The 19,018-nt window shown below is 46.3% G+C and overlaps 1 protein-coding gene across 1 annotated transcript; it reads right to left on the reverse strand.

Moving 5' to 3' along the window:
• Positions 1 to 270: 270 nt before the first annotated feature.
• Positions 271 to 17,977, reverse strand: tbx21 (T-box transcription factor 21). Its single transcript, XM_079756691.1, has 6 exons — positions 17,119 to 17,977; positions 9,986 to 10,140; positions 8,908 to 9,029; positions 7,287 to 7,445; positions 5,752 to 5,813; positions 271 to 5,384 (listed from the first exon to the last, which is right to left on the reverse strand). Exons 1-6 carry the CDS (start codon positions 17,652 to 17,654, stop codon positions 4,493 to 4,495), a joined length of 1,926 nt encoding a protein of 641 aa, XP_079612817.1. The 5' UTR covers positions 17,655 to 17,977; the 3' UTR covers positions 271 to 4,492.
• Between the last annotated feature and the right edge of the window lie 1,041 nt (positions 17,978 to 19,018).

Raw genomic sequence — 19,018 nt, forward strand, 5'->3', positions numbered from 1 at the left:
TGAATTGCAGGAAAACAAATTCTTATGTCTTGGTGCCAGAAAGTGACGCACTAATAAATTATAATTAAATTATAAAACCGATACGATTTTAGAAGCTATATGGCCAATTATTTAAGGATTTTTCTTTTGGTGATAAAATATCCTTCAGATGATAAACCTTCAAATTAAAAATTACATCTTTCAAATTATACATTTCACTTGAATTAAACAAAACAAAAAGCATTAGACCAGTTTGAGGTTTGCAATTAAGTTTAATTTATTAATAAAAAAACAACCGTACAATACACAAGTTTGACACTTTTAATAAATAAATGATTTCCCTTTCAAACATATCTTTTTGAATTTGACACGTGCTATTTTATTTGTTTCCAGAATTCTTAGTTTGCGAGAATTAAAAACTCGCAACTAAAATATCCAAGACCAGGATGTCAGAGAAATAGAAAAAACAGACCTGGCCTATAATCATAACCCTGATCCCACAATCATGACCCTGATTCCACATCATGACCCTGTTTCCACATCATGACCCTGATTCCAATCCCTCTCGACCAAACAGACAGGCCTACAGGATTGTAAGAAAATACTGTTAGTATATTTTTCGCAGTATTGTCCATGACAAAAATCTGGAAAACATAAGAGAAATACACTTTTAAAGGATTGGGATACATAAACGGGAATTTGATTTGTAATGGCGATTGTCCGGCGAGAATTTAAATGATCGCACCGCTGATTGTAATAGCATTGATCTCCACCAGGGGGCGGTCCTGAGGCGTCTAAAGGCATTCTACTGTTCGTGGACGTAAGCTCTGCGTCCGGTTCACGGACGGTCTACTTCATGACAAACCATGTAACACAACATTTATCCAAAACATTTACACTTTCAGGAAGCGGTTGATTATCAAAGGATTTTGTAACGCCCTCCTGAAATATATACCAAATGCCATTTCTCTTAATTGCACTTAAAATAACATTGACAAGAATTGTCTACTGTACATTTTAGCTAATCATATATTAATCACCATTTTGGGTTGTCCTTGCAGATTTAAAAAATAAAAATCGAACATTTCCTCAAGTCCTGCATAAGACATAACTATAGTTTGACACTTGATTGTGCCACAGATACATAATATTGCATTCTTCTGTACATAAATTCAGGGAGTTTAAGAACATTGAAACCCTTCCCTAAACGTTGCTGGACGGTTGTTTCCACTTTGAAGAAAAGTTCAATTCAACTTTTTAACGCCAGTATATTGCGACAGTTCTGTTAACCTCAGGCCAGGAGAACCCTTCAGGTCAGGTGTCCTGATGAGATGAACTGCGGATCATGTGACCTCAGCCTGCTCGAACCGTGGGTCATGTGACCTGAGTGTGCTCAGCACCGTGGGTCATGTGACCTGAGCGTGCTCAGCCCCGAGGGTCATGTGACCTGAGTCTACTCGAACCAACGGTCATCCGACCCGGTCCTCAGAGTCCAGCGGCTCAGCTGACCAATCACTGAAGCTCTCCTCAGTCACATGGTGCGTCTAACGCTCCACAGAAAGTAGGAGGTTACAAAATGTCTGATGTGCGCCATCATCATCATCATCATCATCCTCCAAAAAAAACCATCGTAAGGCAAATACTATCGAGCGATTATTTGCTGGCATTTCACATTTTCTTTTAAATGTTTACACTTTTACAATTTACAAAGGAGATCTCGGCATCAATATTGGCAGCTTCAGCATTCAGTGCATATTTCCGGTAAGATGGCTGCTCCTCTTTGATTGTGGGTGTGTGCACGTGCATGCATGCACGTACTGTATGTGGGGGTAGACAACAATTTGTTCCTGAATCACTGATTCCGTTGAATTTATATTGTTTGACGAAGACTCGGTTATTGTGCATCGGTGATAAACTGCTTCGATGTTAACCCCCGTCTTGTGTGAAACCCTTGACCTGCTCTGTCCTTTAGGGCCACGGGAAGCTGGGAACCAAAAAACGGTCACCGCCAAACTAAACTGAGTCTCTCGCTGAGCGCTGTCGAACAGAGGCCGTCGGTGTCACCTCACTCCGCCGCCGAGCTGAGGAGGGGTGAAGGGTTGGAGGTGTGGAGGAGGTGTGAAGCGCCTGATTGTGTCTGGCCGGGCTATTGGTCGAGGTGCCCCCCCCCGGCTGGGAACAAAAGGATTCTGTCAAACCACCGTGTTACGTGAGAGACCTGAGACTCGAGCGAGTGTCTGATCACCTTAGGTTCCCTTTGCGACCGGCGTGACAGCGCGTCAGTGCCCGGTCGCCTGTCTACTTGCCCACACTAAACCACGCCGCGTGACCCCCCGTTCGCACCTGGTCCCACGTGTCCAGACAGGCGTGGACTCAAATAGACGCAGATGCAGGGTGAGCGCTAGACAAGGGCTAGACGGAGCTGAGGAGGCTTGAGAGGAGGCTGGAGGAGGCCCGAGAGGAGGCTGAGATGAGGCTGAGGGGGCCTGAGACAGGGCCTCACCCACGGACGCAGAGGGGATTTAGGACGGGGGACACAACAGGAACAAAAGGAACAGAACCACAAACAAAGCTACGGTCACGTTCGAAACCCGAGTATATTTGATCGAATAGGAGGCTAAGTTAGAATGTCTCTGTACGCTGCCTTTGGGAATTGAAGCATCTAATTCTTTGTTACTTTTGTTAATGAGGAATGACACTTTGAATGAGGAAGCTTGAGCTCCTTGTGGACTTTATTGCCTTTAGATCCGGCTGTACCGCCGAGCTTCATAAATAGCACCTCCGTAGCCAAACGGATGAACGTGTCTGTGTGGCTGGTCGGTGAAGAGACAGAGATAACCCAAGAGAAAAGGAGGAGAGAGCGAGAGCGAGAGAGAGAGAGAGAGAGAGAGAGAGAGACAGGGAGAGCTGAAGAGACAGTGATACATATAAACATCCCTGCAGGGGCCCGTCAGCTAGCAGGTGTGCAGATGTTTCTCCTGCATGTCTGTCAGGTGTTGGCGGGGCCGGAGGTTCACCATCAGCCCTGACGCTAACCTCCCCGGACCCTCACAGCTCGGGAGTGTCACCTCGCATGAAGTCCCGCGCTTTCGAATCAGTTGAGCGGCCAATTTCCATTACCACACTTTGGACATTCTGTCGTCGGATAAACGGCCCCTTGATGCGACCTCACTAAACACGCAGAGAGATTTAGAAATTGGGCCCACCCTGGCAGAAGATTTACTACTTAATTAACTGAAGAGGAGGTGGGAGGGACTTAAAGTGTAATTCCGGCAAAGGAATTCGGCATGGGAACCCACAAAATAAGCCCTCCAGACACTTTTTTTCGTTAATGATCGAGTATAGAGCTTGCCCAAAGTTGCCCAGAGCAATGTAACAGCCCAAATTACTTCCATGTTATTGGCTAGGGGCACTGCGAACGCTTCCAAGTCGGCATTTCTTAACAACTAATCATGCTACTGCAGAGGTTTGGTGCTATTTTGAGCAATATTGGTGTTTAAGAAATGCAGATTTGGAAGCGTTCGCGGGGCCCCTAGCCAATAACATGGAAGTTAAATTGCTCTGGCAACTTTGGGCAAGCTCTATACTTGATTATCAACGGAAAAATATGCCTGGAGGGCTTATTTTATGGGTTTTCATGCCGAAAAAGACCCTGGGTTCAATTTTCCCCGGAATTACACTTTAAGGGCATCTGTGTCTCGGAGGGGACTGTGTTTGTCTCGGAGGGGGCTGTGTTTGTCTCTGAGGGGACTGTGTTTGTCTCTGAGGGGACTGTGTTTGTCTCTGAGGGGACTGTGTTTGTCTCTGAGGGGCCTGTGTTTGTCTCTGAGGGGCCTGTGTTTGTGTCGGAGGGGCCTGTGTTTGTCTCGGAGGGGGCTGTGTTTGTCTCGGACGTGACCAGTGAAGTCTCTGAGCTGACTGTGTTTGTCTCAGAGGGGACCACTGATGTCTTGGAGGTGACTGTGTTTGCCTTGGTGGGGACTTTGTTTGTCTTGGAGGGGTCTGTTTTTGTCTCGGAGGGGACCACTGATGTCTCGGAGGCGACTGTGTTTGCCTTGGTGGGGACTTTGTTTGTCTTGGAGGGGACTGTTTTTGTCTCGGAGGGGACCACTGATGTCTCGGAGGCGACTGTGTTTGCCTTGGTGGGGACTTTGTTTGTCTTGGAGGGGACTGTTTTTGTCTCGGAGGGGACCACTGATGTCTCGGAGGTGAAGATGTGTCTGAAGATTTGCTTGACGAGACCATCAAGCGGCTTGCTGCATCCTGGGAGTCGACCGTGACTGTCTCAGAGGTCCCTGTGTGTGTCTCAGAGGTCCCTGTGTGTGTCTCAGAGGTCCCTGTGTGTGTCTCAGAGGTCCCTGTGTGTGTCTCAGAGGTCCCTGTGTGTGTCTCAGAGGCTCCTGTGTGTGTCTCAGAGGTCCCTGTGTGTGTCTCTCCGGGGTCGACCCTGCGTGCGTCCAGGGGCTGGCGTTGGCGTCGCGGGGCTGACGGCGTCGTGATGCGGTCCCGGCCTTCAGTGGGAGTAGAAGCCGAAGTACCCGGCGTCGCTGCAGCCGTCCTTCTCGCAGACCTCTCCGCCGCCGCCGCCGCCGCCGCCGCGCATGGACGGCGAGTTCTCCGTGCTGGACGCGTACGGCGAGACCCGCCTCTTCTTGCTCTCGGCCCCGCCCCCCTCGAACAGCCCCGAGTCGGCCGAGTCCACTGACTTCACCGAGTGGGGCTCCAGCCAGGGGTCCTCGCCCGGCAGCCCCCCTCCGCCCCCCTCCTTGGCCTTCTCCTGAGGGCCGGGCCCCCGGGAGAGGGGCTCCAGGAGGGCGGGGCCCGAGGGGGGCAGCCGGGTGCCGCCGGGCGACGTGGAGGAGGAGGAGTTAGAGGAGGCGGAGGAGGAGGAGGAGGAGGAGGAGGACACGGGCCGGAACCAGCCCAGGCTGGGGGGGGGCTTACTGTGGGGGCTGAGGTACTGCGGGGAGGGCCGGCCGGCGGACCAACCCCCCGGGGAGCCCCCGGAGACGGCCACGCCCGGGGAGGCGAAGGCGTGGTCGGGGTAGTAGCCCAGCGCCGGGTGGTGGTGGTGGTGGTGGGTCGGCGTCTGCAGGGGGAAGGACTTATAGAAGCCGTTGCCGGAGAGGTCCGTCTCGTAGGAGGAGAAGTCCAGGCGGCCGGGGCCCATGTTCTGCTGGGGGGACAGGTACCAGGTCCGGCCGTGGGGGCCCGGGCCGGGGGAGGGGTCCTTGGGCTGCTGGCCCATGCCGAGGGGCTCGCGGCCGTAGAGGCGGCCCTGGGGCAGGGGGCTCATGTACTGGTCCGAGAGGTAGGCCTGGGGGTAGCAGGTCCCGGGCAGCAGCTGCTGGCTCTCGCCGAGGGGGGAGGGGGTGAGGCGCTCGCTGTCCAGGGGGGCGTAGGGCCTGGGCGGGGGGTGAGAGCGGGGGGAGGAGGGGGGAGGGGGGGGGGGAGGAAGAGGGCGGAGGAGAGGGGTGCAGAGCGTGTGAGAAGAGGAAGAGGAAGAAGAAGGTGTTATTTCCTGTTGCCAACCTCAGACCGATGTAGCGAGCATCCAGTAGTCCCCCAGCTCGTGGCTTCTTCGCGCCGAGCGCAGAGCCTCACCGAAGCGCGGCCCGCTTATTAGCACAGCTGTCGCCGTCCGTAACGCAGCCAGGCGAAGCCTGGTGGACTGCGGCAGCGCCGACACGGAGCGGGTAAAGCCGCAGGGTGAGCTCATTGCTCTGAGAGGACCACAGGGCTAGCTCGAGGCGTGTTTTCCGCTGTACTCACGTATCGTAGTTGTCACGGAATCCTTTGGCGAACGGGTTGTTGTCTATCTTAAGCTGGGTGATCTGGGGAGGGGGATAAACATAGATATAAATATGAACCTAATATAAATATAGACGTCTATATATTTAAATAAATATTAATGAACAAAAAAAATTCTACAGTATATTTTATTTTATATATGTACGGTATATACATAAAATATATGTGTACATATATAGAGAAAGAGGGTTATAGATATCTTTATTTAAATATATAAAGATATATAAATAGTTGTATACATAAATAAATAAAAGATAATGAATAATAAATATTGTTATGTATATATATATATATATATATATATATATATATATATATATATATATATATATATATATATATATATATATATATATATATATATATATATATATACACACACACAGTATAAGTGCTGTAAAAGTGGAGTATACATTCATACTCCACTTTTACAGCACACCTTAAAACATTCTTAATATATATATATATTATATATATAGTTTATTTTATTTGTTTATAGTTTCGTGGACTGTCCCCTTTGATTAACTGTACAGTAAAAGGAGCAGCTTTGGCCTATTTGGCTAATTTCCAGCACAGTTAATCAAAAGGGACTGTCCACGAAACTACAAACAAATAAACTAAACTATATATATATATATATATATATATATATATATATATATATATATATACATATATATACAGAGAGAGAGAGAGAGAGAAGTGAGGGATTTGTGAAGATATATATATACGTATAATATGGCTGATACTAATTATGTCATCTCAACCTTCTGTTCTCGGGGGGGCGATCCACAAATATCAAATCAAAATGGTGGCGTGTGTGCTTTGGTGTTTTAGTGCGCGTGTGTGTTGGTGTGAAACAATATTTTTCAACAGGTGTTGGGGCTACTCTACGCCTCATCCGGCCGGCGCTGGGAGTCAAGTGAGGTAACATGACCTCCGTCAGCACGCTGTACACCCCCTGTCCCCTCTGCTGCATTTAGACGTCCCCACACACATCTATTATGCACCTGTGTGTGTGAGGACCCAAAGGCCACAGTGAGGGAATCAACGGGCTCTGTTCATCTGGACCTCTTCCCTGGAGGTTGTTGTCGTTGTGGGTGTGGTGTTTCTTCAATTTAAAATCAGCTGTCTTTTGAGAATTTGGGCTCAATAACGAATAATGCTGAATAATAATGTTGACAAAACACAAATTAACACAAATTAATTTAACCAAACACACACACACACACACACACACACACACACGCTGCATTAAAAAACATAATAAACGTATAAATTATAAATGATCAATTATGCACCAAATATGTTGAATATGTAATCTAGGGCCGTGTGTAGTTTCATATATATATCGTGATTATAATAACTTAAAAGTCGATGAATATCAACAATAATGATGACCTCGTTATAATTATCATTGTCAACTTAACTAACTAAATTACGCTCCATGGTAACAGCGTAAGTCATTGTGGAGAGAGGCGGAGGGGGGGACTCACGTCTGCGTTCTGATAGGCCGTGACGGCGATGAACTGGCTCTCAGGGAACACGAAGGTCTGGGTCTTGGAGCTCAGGAAGGGGTCCTCTGAGCCGTCCTCCTTCACCTCCATCACGTGGAGCCGGGGCTGGTACTTGTGGAGTGACTGCAGCACGATCATCTTGAGACGGAGCAGGAGCAGGAGTGAGCAGGAGGAGGTGGAGGAGCGAGCAGGAGGTGGAACGGTCACAAGGGGACAGTGTTTGTAATAACGCCGTTTAAAAGAACGGCGTTAGGTAACGCCGTTATTTTTTCAGTAACGGGGTAATCTAGCTAATTACTGTTTCCGTCGTTACAACGCCGTTACCGTTACTGTACGTTAAACGCGGTGCGTTACTATGAATTGATTGAATGAACTGCGTAATCCGAACGCACCCCTGGCTCCAAACACAAACTGCTTGTGAAGAGACTGGGTGGGTTAACAACGAGATAAGTGATTATGATTGGCGAAGGCAGAGTCATGTTTCATGGTAGCCAATCGGAGCCAGTTTTTTTACACACGGGACAGGACACGCGCGCCACACACACACGCGCACGCACACACAAAACATACGATGAAGCAGCAGAAATGGCGAGTCCGGAGCGATCCGATGAAAAGTTGGCATTTTCTGTAGTATTCGGCAGATGTTCCACAGCCTTTGCAACCAAGCAAATTAAAATTCAGTTGGAAGTATATATGGGCCTTGAATGGGCAGTTCAACCATTTAACACATTAAGGCCAAGTGAAAACTGCTCAGAAAAATCCAAATTCTTTGACATATAGCAACTTTCTTTTTTTACAGTAACGCAAATAGTTACTATCCCTGGTAGCTAGTTACTTTTATTATAGAGTAATTCGGTTACTAACTCAGTTACTTTTTGAAACAAGCAGTGAGTAACTATAACTAATTACTTTTTTAAAGTAACGTTCCCAACACTTTAAGGGGAACACGAGGGTAAGGATGGATGTTATTGATATGGACAGATTTATATCTATAGATATATCAGATATATATCAATATATATATATATAGGGTTATAATTATATTTATATAGCATATAATTATGACATGCATGAATTATGTAAAAAAAACATTTCTGGTTGCTTAACGTGTTATTGTGTAATGTTCTGTCTGAATTTAGCTAGCTTTGTGTTTCTTAACGTGTTCTTAACATGTTTTTAACTGTTCTTAATTCTCAACTGTGTTTCTTAACCATGAACTATGGTTCCCATTCTTTTTCAAATTAAATTACATATACATATTTGTTTTATAACGTGTAGTGTATTTACCACTCCCAGATTATTTTCATTAATATATTACTCAATTGAAAGTTGTTCTAAATATGAAATGACATATAATATAAATATAATATTAAAAAACTTGTAACACGAAATTACAATAATTGTGAAAATTCTGGTCAGGTCAAAAATCCAATAAATGTGTAATGATAATAAACAAGGAGAAAAATAGGTCAGAAATAGAATTGCTAAAATTATACCAAAAACCGTAACTACTACGTGACTCTTCCATAATGTTCAGAGGATGAAACGGGCAGGAGAATGTTCTGGAAGGAAGCGCAGAGCAGTTGAAAGGGTGAATCACCTGTGCCGTGTTGTTAGTCCCGCCCTTATTGTTGGTGAGCTTCAGCTTGCCAAACGACACTTCCTGCCTCATCCAATGGGCTCCGGTGTTGGGGGAATCTGGATGCATGTACATCCTGTTTCCTGTTGACACATCAAGGCTGGTCAGAGCTGGGATGAACGCAGCTCTGTCTGGCAGGAGGGTAGATACTCATTCAGCACTGCAGTAATAATAATTATACTTTATGTGAATTAATCATTCATTGATCGCAGAGTGAAAAATGTAAAATACACACACTTTGTCAATAGAAAATATGAATTTATTTATATTGATTATATTTAAATATTGTTGTATCTGTTTATGTAGGGGCAAAATAAATAAACAATATGTTTGTTTTGAACTGCTTGATAGAGGATACTTCAGGTGGCAGAGAACCGTTTACCCGAGAATGTGATTATGCACCCACATGAATGCAGAATTTTGTTAAATTCGCTAAAGGTGTGTTTCCACATGTACCACTAAAAACAGTCAAGGAATAATCGAACACAGAGACAGCCTCTGTCGTTTACCACAAAGATACACAACACCCACGATTATTCCATCTGGGGTTAATGTTTTATCGAACGTTATCTTCCGGTTCAACCCACAACATAGTTGTTTTGTCACGTAGGCGGATGACTGAAGGGTTGTTTCTTGAATCAAGAAGCATGCCTCTCCACTTTAGTCTGGTTTGAGGAGAACTTATGGGATATGAGCATTCAGGGTTATGGTGTACGGTTCACTTCGCAGGGGACTTAACTTTGATTTTAAAAGTGCTGCCTCCTCCATTGTCCAACTTTTAAAACTTTTAAATTTTTAATGACATGGATATTTTTTGAAAGTGACGGTACTGATGACACATAATGAAAATGTATAGAAGCACATGACAATTTACATTTTTGGCAAAATATGTAAATTGTAAACGTGTTTCTTTTCTTTTAAATGGATGAGTTCAATGGACATTTTACGAATATCGAGAACATTTTCAAAGAACCGTTAAAAAACACAAACGTCTCGCATTGAAATGCTGGACTTTGAGGGGCTGTGGTGTGCTGCATACCGGGCATGTTGCCTTCTGCTTTGCCGCACTGGACCCATTTGCCTCCCTGGTACCTCCAGTGGTGCTGGTCGGCCAGAACCACGTCCACGTAGACGTTGTAGTGGGCCGAGGGGTCCAGCACGCTGAGGTTGAAGCTCAGGAAGGGGAACATCCTCCTGCAGCAACACACAGCACGTCAGTTCTGATACACAAAGGTTCTGATAGAGATTCTGATACACAAAGGTTTTGATACACAAAGGTTCTGAGACACAAAGGTTCTGATACACAAAAGTTTTGATAGGTTGCGAGGCATCAAAACTTTTGTACTATGCTCGTACGTTCAGCTGCTTGGTACGGACATGTTTGCTAAAATAGTATCAGACCTCGATCATCATAACAATCATTGAAAATGTCAAAAATCTGATCTTTTTCCACCAGTTTTAGATATTAATTTTCCTGGTAATTGGTTAAATTAATCATCCGTTTATCACGTGTGATTATCCAACGTTAGAGAACTCTACGCTATCATTGGACATATTAAGATAAGCTCCTCATGAAATAAAGTGTTGTGCCGTATATTTGATTTGCCTACTTTAAGACATAGAGGGCACAGTAGCTTTATAGAATGATATTTTCATGTAGCTCAGCATCAATGTCCAAGAGTAAGGAAACACCTTTCCACACATCTCCATGGACCATAAACATCTCATTCTACGTAGCACCGCAGAGAGAGAGTGGGAGCGAGAGTGTGAGCGAGAGAGAGAGAGAGAGTGAGAGCGAGGGAGAGAGCGAGAGAGAGAGAGAGCGAGAGAGAGAGAGAGCGAGAGCGAGTGAGCGTGAGAGAGAGTGAGAGAGAGAGAGAGCGCAAGCATTTAATGTAGCTGTTAATAAAATATTTATATCTGAGGCACGGCGGCTGATGGGCGCAGCTCAGCTGAACTGATTTTGACCACGAGGGCCGTTACCGAGACGGGGTGACCGGGGGTGCAGGGCTCCCAGGGGCCCAGCAGGAGGGTCAGGGGTGGGGCAGTAGGGCCCAGCGTTAAGACACTCCTCCGCCCAATCATACACATCATACATCGTACCTCGTACACAGTAGGCACACACACGAGCAACACACACACACACACACACACAGACACATACACACATAAGCACACATTAACACACACACACACACATTAACACACACACACACACACACACATAAACACATACACGCACACATAAACACATCATACATGTACACACAGACCCACACACACATTAACCAACACACACATGCCCTCTCAAAGGCCCACACACCCACACTCAGGTGTTTGTGCTAACATATTCATCCGTTTTTATATTTATAAGTTCAGCCAGGAGGACGATGTTGTAGACACACTGCGAGCGTTGCACAGTGAGACAGCGGCTAACAATTTTATTGCACATATCAAAGGCATTAAGGTGTAGCCTGCCTCCCCCCCCTCACCCAGAGTCACTTTCACCTGTACAGAGGTGTCCTGCAAACAGTTCCCTGTCCTCACTGTGTCTGTGAGACTCCCCACCCAAGAAAGCCTTCAATACTTATTTACCGATATCGCCGTGATCAGCGGTCCAGGGGCGGAGTCTTTCTATCTGGTTATCTACCAGATAGAATCTACCAGATGTTTGTTTCCTTTTCCATTCCTGGGGTCACAATTCGATTCTTGGTATTGTACGCACTTAATCTATATTGCACTTATTCATGGTACTTAATTGTGTAACATCTGCAGTAGTTGCTAGCATTGCTGTACACGGGGAATGGGTTAGCCTAGTGATTGTTCGTACTTGCACTTGGCTCTATGAACGTCTTTACTATGCTGACAGCGATATATTGTTTCCCTTCTTATGACAAATGTACTTATTGTAAGTCGCTTTGGATAAAAGCGTCTGCTAAATGCCCTAAATGTAAATGTAAATGTAGTAGATTCTCGTTTCTGAACGGGTTCTGGGTTCCAATGTCCGGACGTACCCTGGCCCGCTTGGGCAAATGATGGCCTCCCAGTCCCACCAGACTGTCAGGATGATAGGACTGGGGGGTCCTACCATCCAAGATACCCAGGCTGGAGGGTATCTGCTCTGCCTGTGATCCCCCGCCTCTGAGCTGTTTCCACATCAGCCGTCAGACCCAAAAGGAAACCAAAAGTGTTCCATCACCGTCTCCCACACAATATGAGAGGTATCATTTCTCCCCCCCCCCCCCCATGATATTGTCTTATTGAAAAACAGCCCTTTACAGGAAATTCCCTCAGTGGGGGAAAGAGGGGAAACCTAGCAGCCCCCGTTGGGTTGGGGGGGGGTGCGTGTTAAAGAGCCTGTGGGCATTCTGCTCGTGCAGCGGGGAAGAACCAACCCACGCTGACACAGTCAGTTTGAGGAGTATTGGACCCTCTCAGACCAGCTGTGGGAGTATTGCCCCCCCCTAGACCAGTATGGGGAGTGTTGGGCCCTCTCAGACCTTCTGTGGGAGTATTGGCCCCCCCTTAGACCAGTATGGGGAGTATTGGGCCCTCTCAGACCTTCTGTGGGAGTATTGGCCCCCCTTAGACCAGTATGGGGAGTATTGGGCCCCCTCAGACCTTCTGTGGGAGTATTGGCCCCCCTTAGACCAGTATGGGGAGTATTGGGCCCCCTCAGACCTTCTGTGGGAGTATTGGCCCCCCCTTAGACCAGTATGGGGAGTATTGGGCCCTCTCAGACCAGCTGTGGGAGTATTGGGCCCTCTCAGACAAGAACGATTAACGATTGGAGACATTTAAAATATCAAAGGAGGCCCAGGTGGACGAGACAGAGGGGATGGATAAATAAGGATAGAGGACGATGGATGGAAAGAGAGGTGGAGGAGGTGGTGGCGGAGCTGGTGCTGGAGGAGGTGACGATAGTGGGGGTGGAGGAGGAGTCAGTGGAAGAGAAGGAGGAGGTGGAGCTGGTGGAGAAGGAAGAGGTGAAGGGGAGTTGGCAGGTGTTAGGGGGAGAAGGTCTTTCAGGGCGTCTTAGTGGCTGTGCTGAACAGCTGCGGCTCCATCTGTTTTTGCTGATGTAGGTTTAGGGGTTCAATCTGTCTCTGCTGGTGTAGCTCTAGGGGTTCAATCTGTCTCCGCTGGTGTAGCTTTAGGGGTACAATCTGTTTCTGATGGTGTAGCTTTAGGGGTACACAGGCATGATGTTCTGATCCTGTTTCTGAATCATTCATTGGCCCCTGGCCAGGTTATTGGTTTAGGACCTGTCTACTAGTCAGGGTTAGGGTTAGTTATCTGCTGCATCGCTTAACCCCTCGGATGATTGTGTAAGTTTGGTTCCAGGCTGTCTGATAATAGATCTCATATGTGGATGTCACATGATGAATATCAGCCCGATATAACCTACTCTCCACTGAGTCAACCAAACCAAACACCTGTGGTACTCTAGAGACGTTTACATCCAATGAGCCACCACCAGCCGCGAACAACGGGACAGGATCAGCCTCAAATCTAAGCGGAAGCATTAGTGTAGCTATCTCTGAAGCTCCTAGCAGTGTTTTTATCTGCAGAGCGACACACAATAAACAGCTGAACAGGAAGTAGCATGCTGCACATACAAAACCTTGAAATAATCCCACTTCTGCTTTACCATGCAAGGGAGGGAAAGTGAGAGAAAAGGAGATAGAGATTAGATCTATAAATATCAAGATTATGTCTTGCCACTCCAAATAAGTATTGATCTGATCTTAAATATATAGGGAACATTTAGTCAACAAACACATTGTGAATCAAGCAATGAGTTGAAAATTTCTGTTGAATAATACATTTTATGTTAATCGTAATATTACTTATCCGCATGTTCCTTTATTTTTATTTTACTGCGATCAAATCATTGTTGTTTAACAGGTTTTGTACCTGTATTTGTTTCAGATTGTATAATAATAAATAAAACCTAAATAGGGTAAAATTATCTGATTACATAAATGGACATACCATTTGATATTGTTTTAAACTTAAGCGATTTGCAACACAACCAGACAAAAAAAAAAGTTTTCATGCAATAGTGGCAAAGAGTCGCTTTGACTCAGAGTTTCAGTTTTGAGACAACCACTATGGTCGCGTTCGAACCGCAGCCCCCCTCCAACACTCCCAGTTAGACTCACACCAGCCTGGTTCATGAGCATCTGCAATATCTAATTACATTATAATTATATTTTATCTCGTTCAGGGTATTTTGTCAGTAAGAACATATAAACTCACTTTGTAAATACTATTATCGGGGGTTTTGGCGGAAACAAAGCAGCTCAGTTTCTTGACTCAGAAGAGTCTGGTCTGAATCCCTCACGCACTGGACCGGAGAAGCAGCCGATCTCAGACTGAAGGGGCCTCCGCCACGACGTGGTGAAGCTTTACACTAGTTCTCTAAAGCCTTCAAATGTTTCTTTCTTTATATATCCCAGATGTCCTAAACGAGTGGTTAAATACAGAGGTTAAAATGAGGTTAAACGGTGGATGTTATGAAACATGTAAAGTATGTCAACAGAACACAGCCTATTGTTTAATAATTCATTCCTCCTGATATATGTACATGAACAGAGAAGGTGATTTCTTACTTCGAAAAACAGATTCAATAATTAAATTGTTATAATTAATTAATGCACACACACACGCGCACGCACGCACTCACACACACACACACACACACACACACACACACACACACAGACACACAGAGCAGCTCTGATTATATGGCAGTAAGAAGTTCAGGGGGAGAACTTGAAAAGGGCATTTCAGCATCTTGCTGCAGGCCTCGGAGGGCGAGGGTTTCAAAGCCCCAGAAGCAGGCGGCCGGGGAACCTTCACACGGTTCATTCTCTCCACGCCAGCAAAGGCTGAAGAAAGTTACAAGAAAGTAAGAAATCCATGTCTGGACATCAAAGGTGCAGGTATAGCTGCCCTCCACCGCACGGCCATCTAAAATTCTGGAGCTTTTGACCAGTCTACTCTCTCTCTCTCTCTCTCTCTCTCTCTCTCTCTCTCTCTCTCTCTCTCTCTCTCTCTCTCTCTCTCTCTCTCTCTCTCTCTCTCTCTCTCTCTCTCTCTCTCTCTCTCTCTCTCTCTCTCTCTCTCTCTCTCTCTCTCTCTCTCTCTCTCTCTCTCTCTCTCTCTCTGCCTGCCTGCCTGCCTGCCTGCCTGCCTGCCTTCTGGCCTGGATTGAAAGGCTCCAGATCTTTCTCCACCATCTCTCTTATCTTTAGAGAGGATTCAACACGAGTGGTGAATAAATGTAACTTCAGTATTAAGTCTGATATAAAGCAACACGTCTGATATGAGAACAGGACATCAGATGGAGATTAGATTTTGTTTGTTATGTGGCGTTTCGCAGACGGTCTGTTTTCGATAAGAGGAGAGACGATGTCAGAGTTTAGATGATGTTAGTGGTTTTAAAAAGAGTTGAGCCCGCCTCTAATTAGGATGTGGTGATTCTTAAAAAACCTTCTGCTTATTTGTCATTTTCCTGTATGTTGTGAAGTTATCACTACAGAAACCTGTTGAGCTCCCTGCCAAGACTGTTTTAATTATCTTAACGGTAGTTTATAAGATAGACTTATATTAAGTGACCTTGAATGACCTGAATTCAAGTTAGTCTAGATTGTATAAAGCCATGAGCCAATTTGCACCACTGTTTGAACACAGACACACAACCACACACACTACCACACAAACACACACACACACACACACACACACACACACACACACAAACACAAACACCAAAACAAACAAACAAGCACAGATACACCTACACACACACACACACACACACACACACACACACACACACATGCTTATGCATACACATAAACAGACATCCACATGCATGCATGCACAAACACACACACACCTACAAATGCATGTACACACCTACACAAGCATGCATACACACATACAAACACACACACACACACACACACAACCACAGACCACACAAACACACACACACACACACACACACACACACAAACACCAGAACAAACAAACAAGCACAGATACACCTACACAACACACACACACACACACACACACACACACACACACACACACACACACCTGTGCAGTCATGCTTATGCATACACATAAACAGACACCCACATGCATGCATGCACGAACACACACACACACAAGCGCACACACTCACCTTACCGCTCACGCACACACACCTTCAGAATGCACATTGATACTTAAATAGTCAAATATATACACCCACACCAACACAAACAAACACGTACTCACTCACAACTTACTCACTTCCATTCAAAGTCTGCCTTTATAAATTTGCCAAGCGACTCGGGAGAACACCAGATAATTGCCCTGGATGATTATATCTACCGTCCTAATTAATTAAACAAGTTGGAAACCGGCCCGCCTCCTGTAAGCGTTCGGGCCTATTCTATCCCCTTCTGAGTCGGAGCTTTTGCGCCATTTGTGCCGTTTGGACTATCAGGACTTTCGCTAATAAATATATAGATAATACGTCTAACTGTAACTAACCTTAACTCTTTAAAAGCGTTCAGGTGTAATATTTAAATCCATTGTAGTAAAGGTTTTAAACCTGATTGGTGCCTGAGCCGTGTGGAAAGTAGTGGGCTGTAATGTAAACATCCACATCCTATTCCACAGCTCGCCGTGTGGTCTTCATATAAGAGACGCGCCTAGAAGCGCCTGAAAGACGCGTCGACGCGCTTTTGATCGGTCAGCGAGCATTTAGGACGCAGGCGGCAAGGACTCATGAAGCCCCCCCCCCCCCCCCCCCCGTCGGGCCCCATTGTGACAGGCTCTTCAGGGCCCCTGAGAGGGGATCAGTACGGAGTTCTTCAGTTACTATGTTCTGCTCTAGAGAAACCGCCTCAGACCTCGTACTGTACCCGAGTATTGGACTGTCTAACCCCCTTTCGTTCTTGTTTGTTTGTCACTCACAGCGTGTATTCATTGAATACAGAGCTAATCTAAATAGTAAGGGTTAATGTTCAGTAGTCAACAGAGGGTTCATCACGGACATGTGGAGCGGTATCTTAAAGAACTTATCACACTTACTTAATTTACTTACTAGAACTAATGGGAGCATACATGGTTAAGGCTTTTTATATCTTATATCTTAAGGCCTCTTACCGGCCCTGCTTGGTGATGATCATCTCGTTCTGGAACTTGTGGAACTTGGCCCAGAGCGGATAGTTATTGAGGAGCGCGTGGGTCTTCCCGCACACCTGTAGCCCAGGCACCGGGTACAGGGGCGCGCGGGGGTAGCCATGCTGAAAGGCGGGGTACGTCTCCGGCGAGGGGGGGTACACGTCTTTACCGGCGCTCGAGAACCCGTCGGTGCTCGCTGGGATATAACTCGAGGGCGAGCGCACCCCGCCGAACGGACAGCCGCCGCCCGCGAGGCTCTGGGGGTACAGCCGCCCCTGCTGCCCGCCGAAACCCCCCCCACCGCTCGGGTCCGGATGGTACGGCAGCGCGAGCGAGTCCTGGCCGCTGGGCACCGTGTCCGGGTAGTAGAAGCGCGCGTCCTGGATACCCATCTTGAAGTCGGCTAGATCCTTCCCGCCGCGGTGCAAGTGGAGGCTGAAGTCGGAGTCCTTTCCGAAGGTCGGAGCGTCCGTCCCGTTCAACATGCTGAGGTACAGGCTGGCGCCTCTGCCGCCCATCTGAGGCTCCGCTCGCGGCCGGGGCGCGGGGTCATGTGTGGTCCGCGCGGGTCCCGTTCCGTTCGCGACACGCTCGGGAGGATCGCGTGCGCTGGAAGATCTGCAGCCCCGCGAGACGATGGCCAACTTTATCCTCCTGAATCAACGACGCGGACCCCCAGGAATCAAACCTTCAACCGCACGGGAGAACCAGGGGAGCTCTGGAAAAACGTGTCTTTACGCACGAGGGTCCTTTACATACTGGGCGTAGCGTCTCTTTACGCACGAGCGTTTGGAGCTGAATGTCTAGTGATTGATTGAGTGTCGGTTCGGACGTGCTGGTGGGAGACAGCCCGGGTATGAACCTGCGCTGTTTACATCCAGGAGGGGGTCGGCGATGTTTGGGGGCGTGTCTAAGAGGGAGGTCAGGTCTGATAGGTCGACAGGCTTACGCGTGGAGCCAACCCCCGTCCCAATGTCTCCCGCACACGCTTTTATTAGAACCACCAATTAAGAGACACGCTTTTATTAGAACGCCAATTAAGACGCGGACGCGGACGCGGGCCTGCAAAGTGTTCAGCCAACTTAACACTTCTATTATATTTACTGTTTCTAATTCATAAGTGAAACACAAAATATTCTGATCGACTTTTGGATAATTCATGGTCTTTGCAAATTTAAAAACATGTCAAATGTTTTTTATGCCATGGATGTCGACCCATATGAATTATTTTAGAGAAGCGAGTCTATAACCGGTTTTATTGTATAGTTATGAGTCCACAGTAATGACTCTAACATTGTTCATTGTCTAACCGAACAAGTCATTTGTATGCCTCAAGATTTCGGATTAAATAATTGGATCGATTCACAGTTATATTAAATAGGCTAAGCTTAATTAATAATCATTATTTAACAGTGAATAAGCACACCTTTAGTCCTTCATTCATCCAAATTCTCCATTAAATAGAATTGTTGTTTCTCTACGATCCTTTTTTTTAAACATGGATTACGATCGATAAATAATTGATTGATTTTCTAACGTTGAGAACTTTAGATGAAGATCATTTCGTTAAGTAGATTTTTGATTCATTAACTATAGTTAAAATATAGTTTTTTACAGTATCCCTCAAACAATAATAACATTTAAATGTAATGGAGATCTGGACCATCAGCCGAATTTAAATGAAGGAAGCAAACAGAAACAGATTAAAAATCCAACCGACTAAACGTCCGCTGTGCTGAGGGGTCACTAACAGATTATGTTCCGTTAGAGATGATTAAAGTAAGAAGTGAAACGCGTCCTCCTAACGGGTCTGACTGTGAGGATGGTTTACGCCGCGGCTCCCGAGGGGCCCGATAGCATCACGTTCAGCGAGGTTGCCACA

The sequence above is a fragment of the Pollachius pollachius genome (assembly GCF_949987615.1).
Source record: "Pollachius pollachius genome assembly, chromosome: 19".
Lineage (NCBI taxonomy): Eukaryota > Metazoa > Chordata > Actinopteri > Gadiformes > Gadidae > Pollachius > Pollachius pollachius.

What these genes read in the sequence shown, in the direction of transcription:
- tbx21 (XM_079756691.1), bottom strand. Translation starts at nt 17,654, where the DNA reads ATGGGCGGCAGAGGCGCCAGCCTGTACCTCAGCATGTTGAACGGGACG. An exon ending in ATCATCACCAAGCAGGGCCG is followed by an intron (nt 10,141 to 17,118) that starts GTAAGAGGCCTT and finishes GTGTTGCTGCAG; the next exon opens with GAGGATGTTCCCCTTCCTGA. An exon ending in CGGCCTATCAGAACGCAGAC is followed by an intron (nt 5,814 to 7,286) that starts GTGAGTCCCCCC and finishes CCCCCTCCCCAG; the next exon opens with ATCACCCAGCTTAAGATAGA.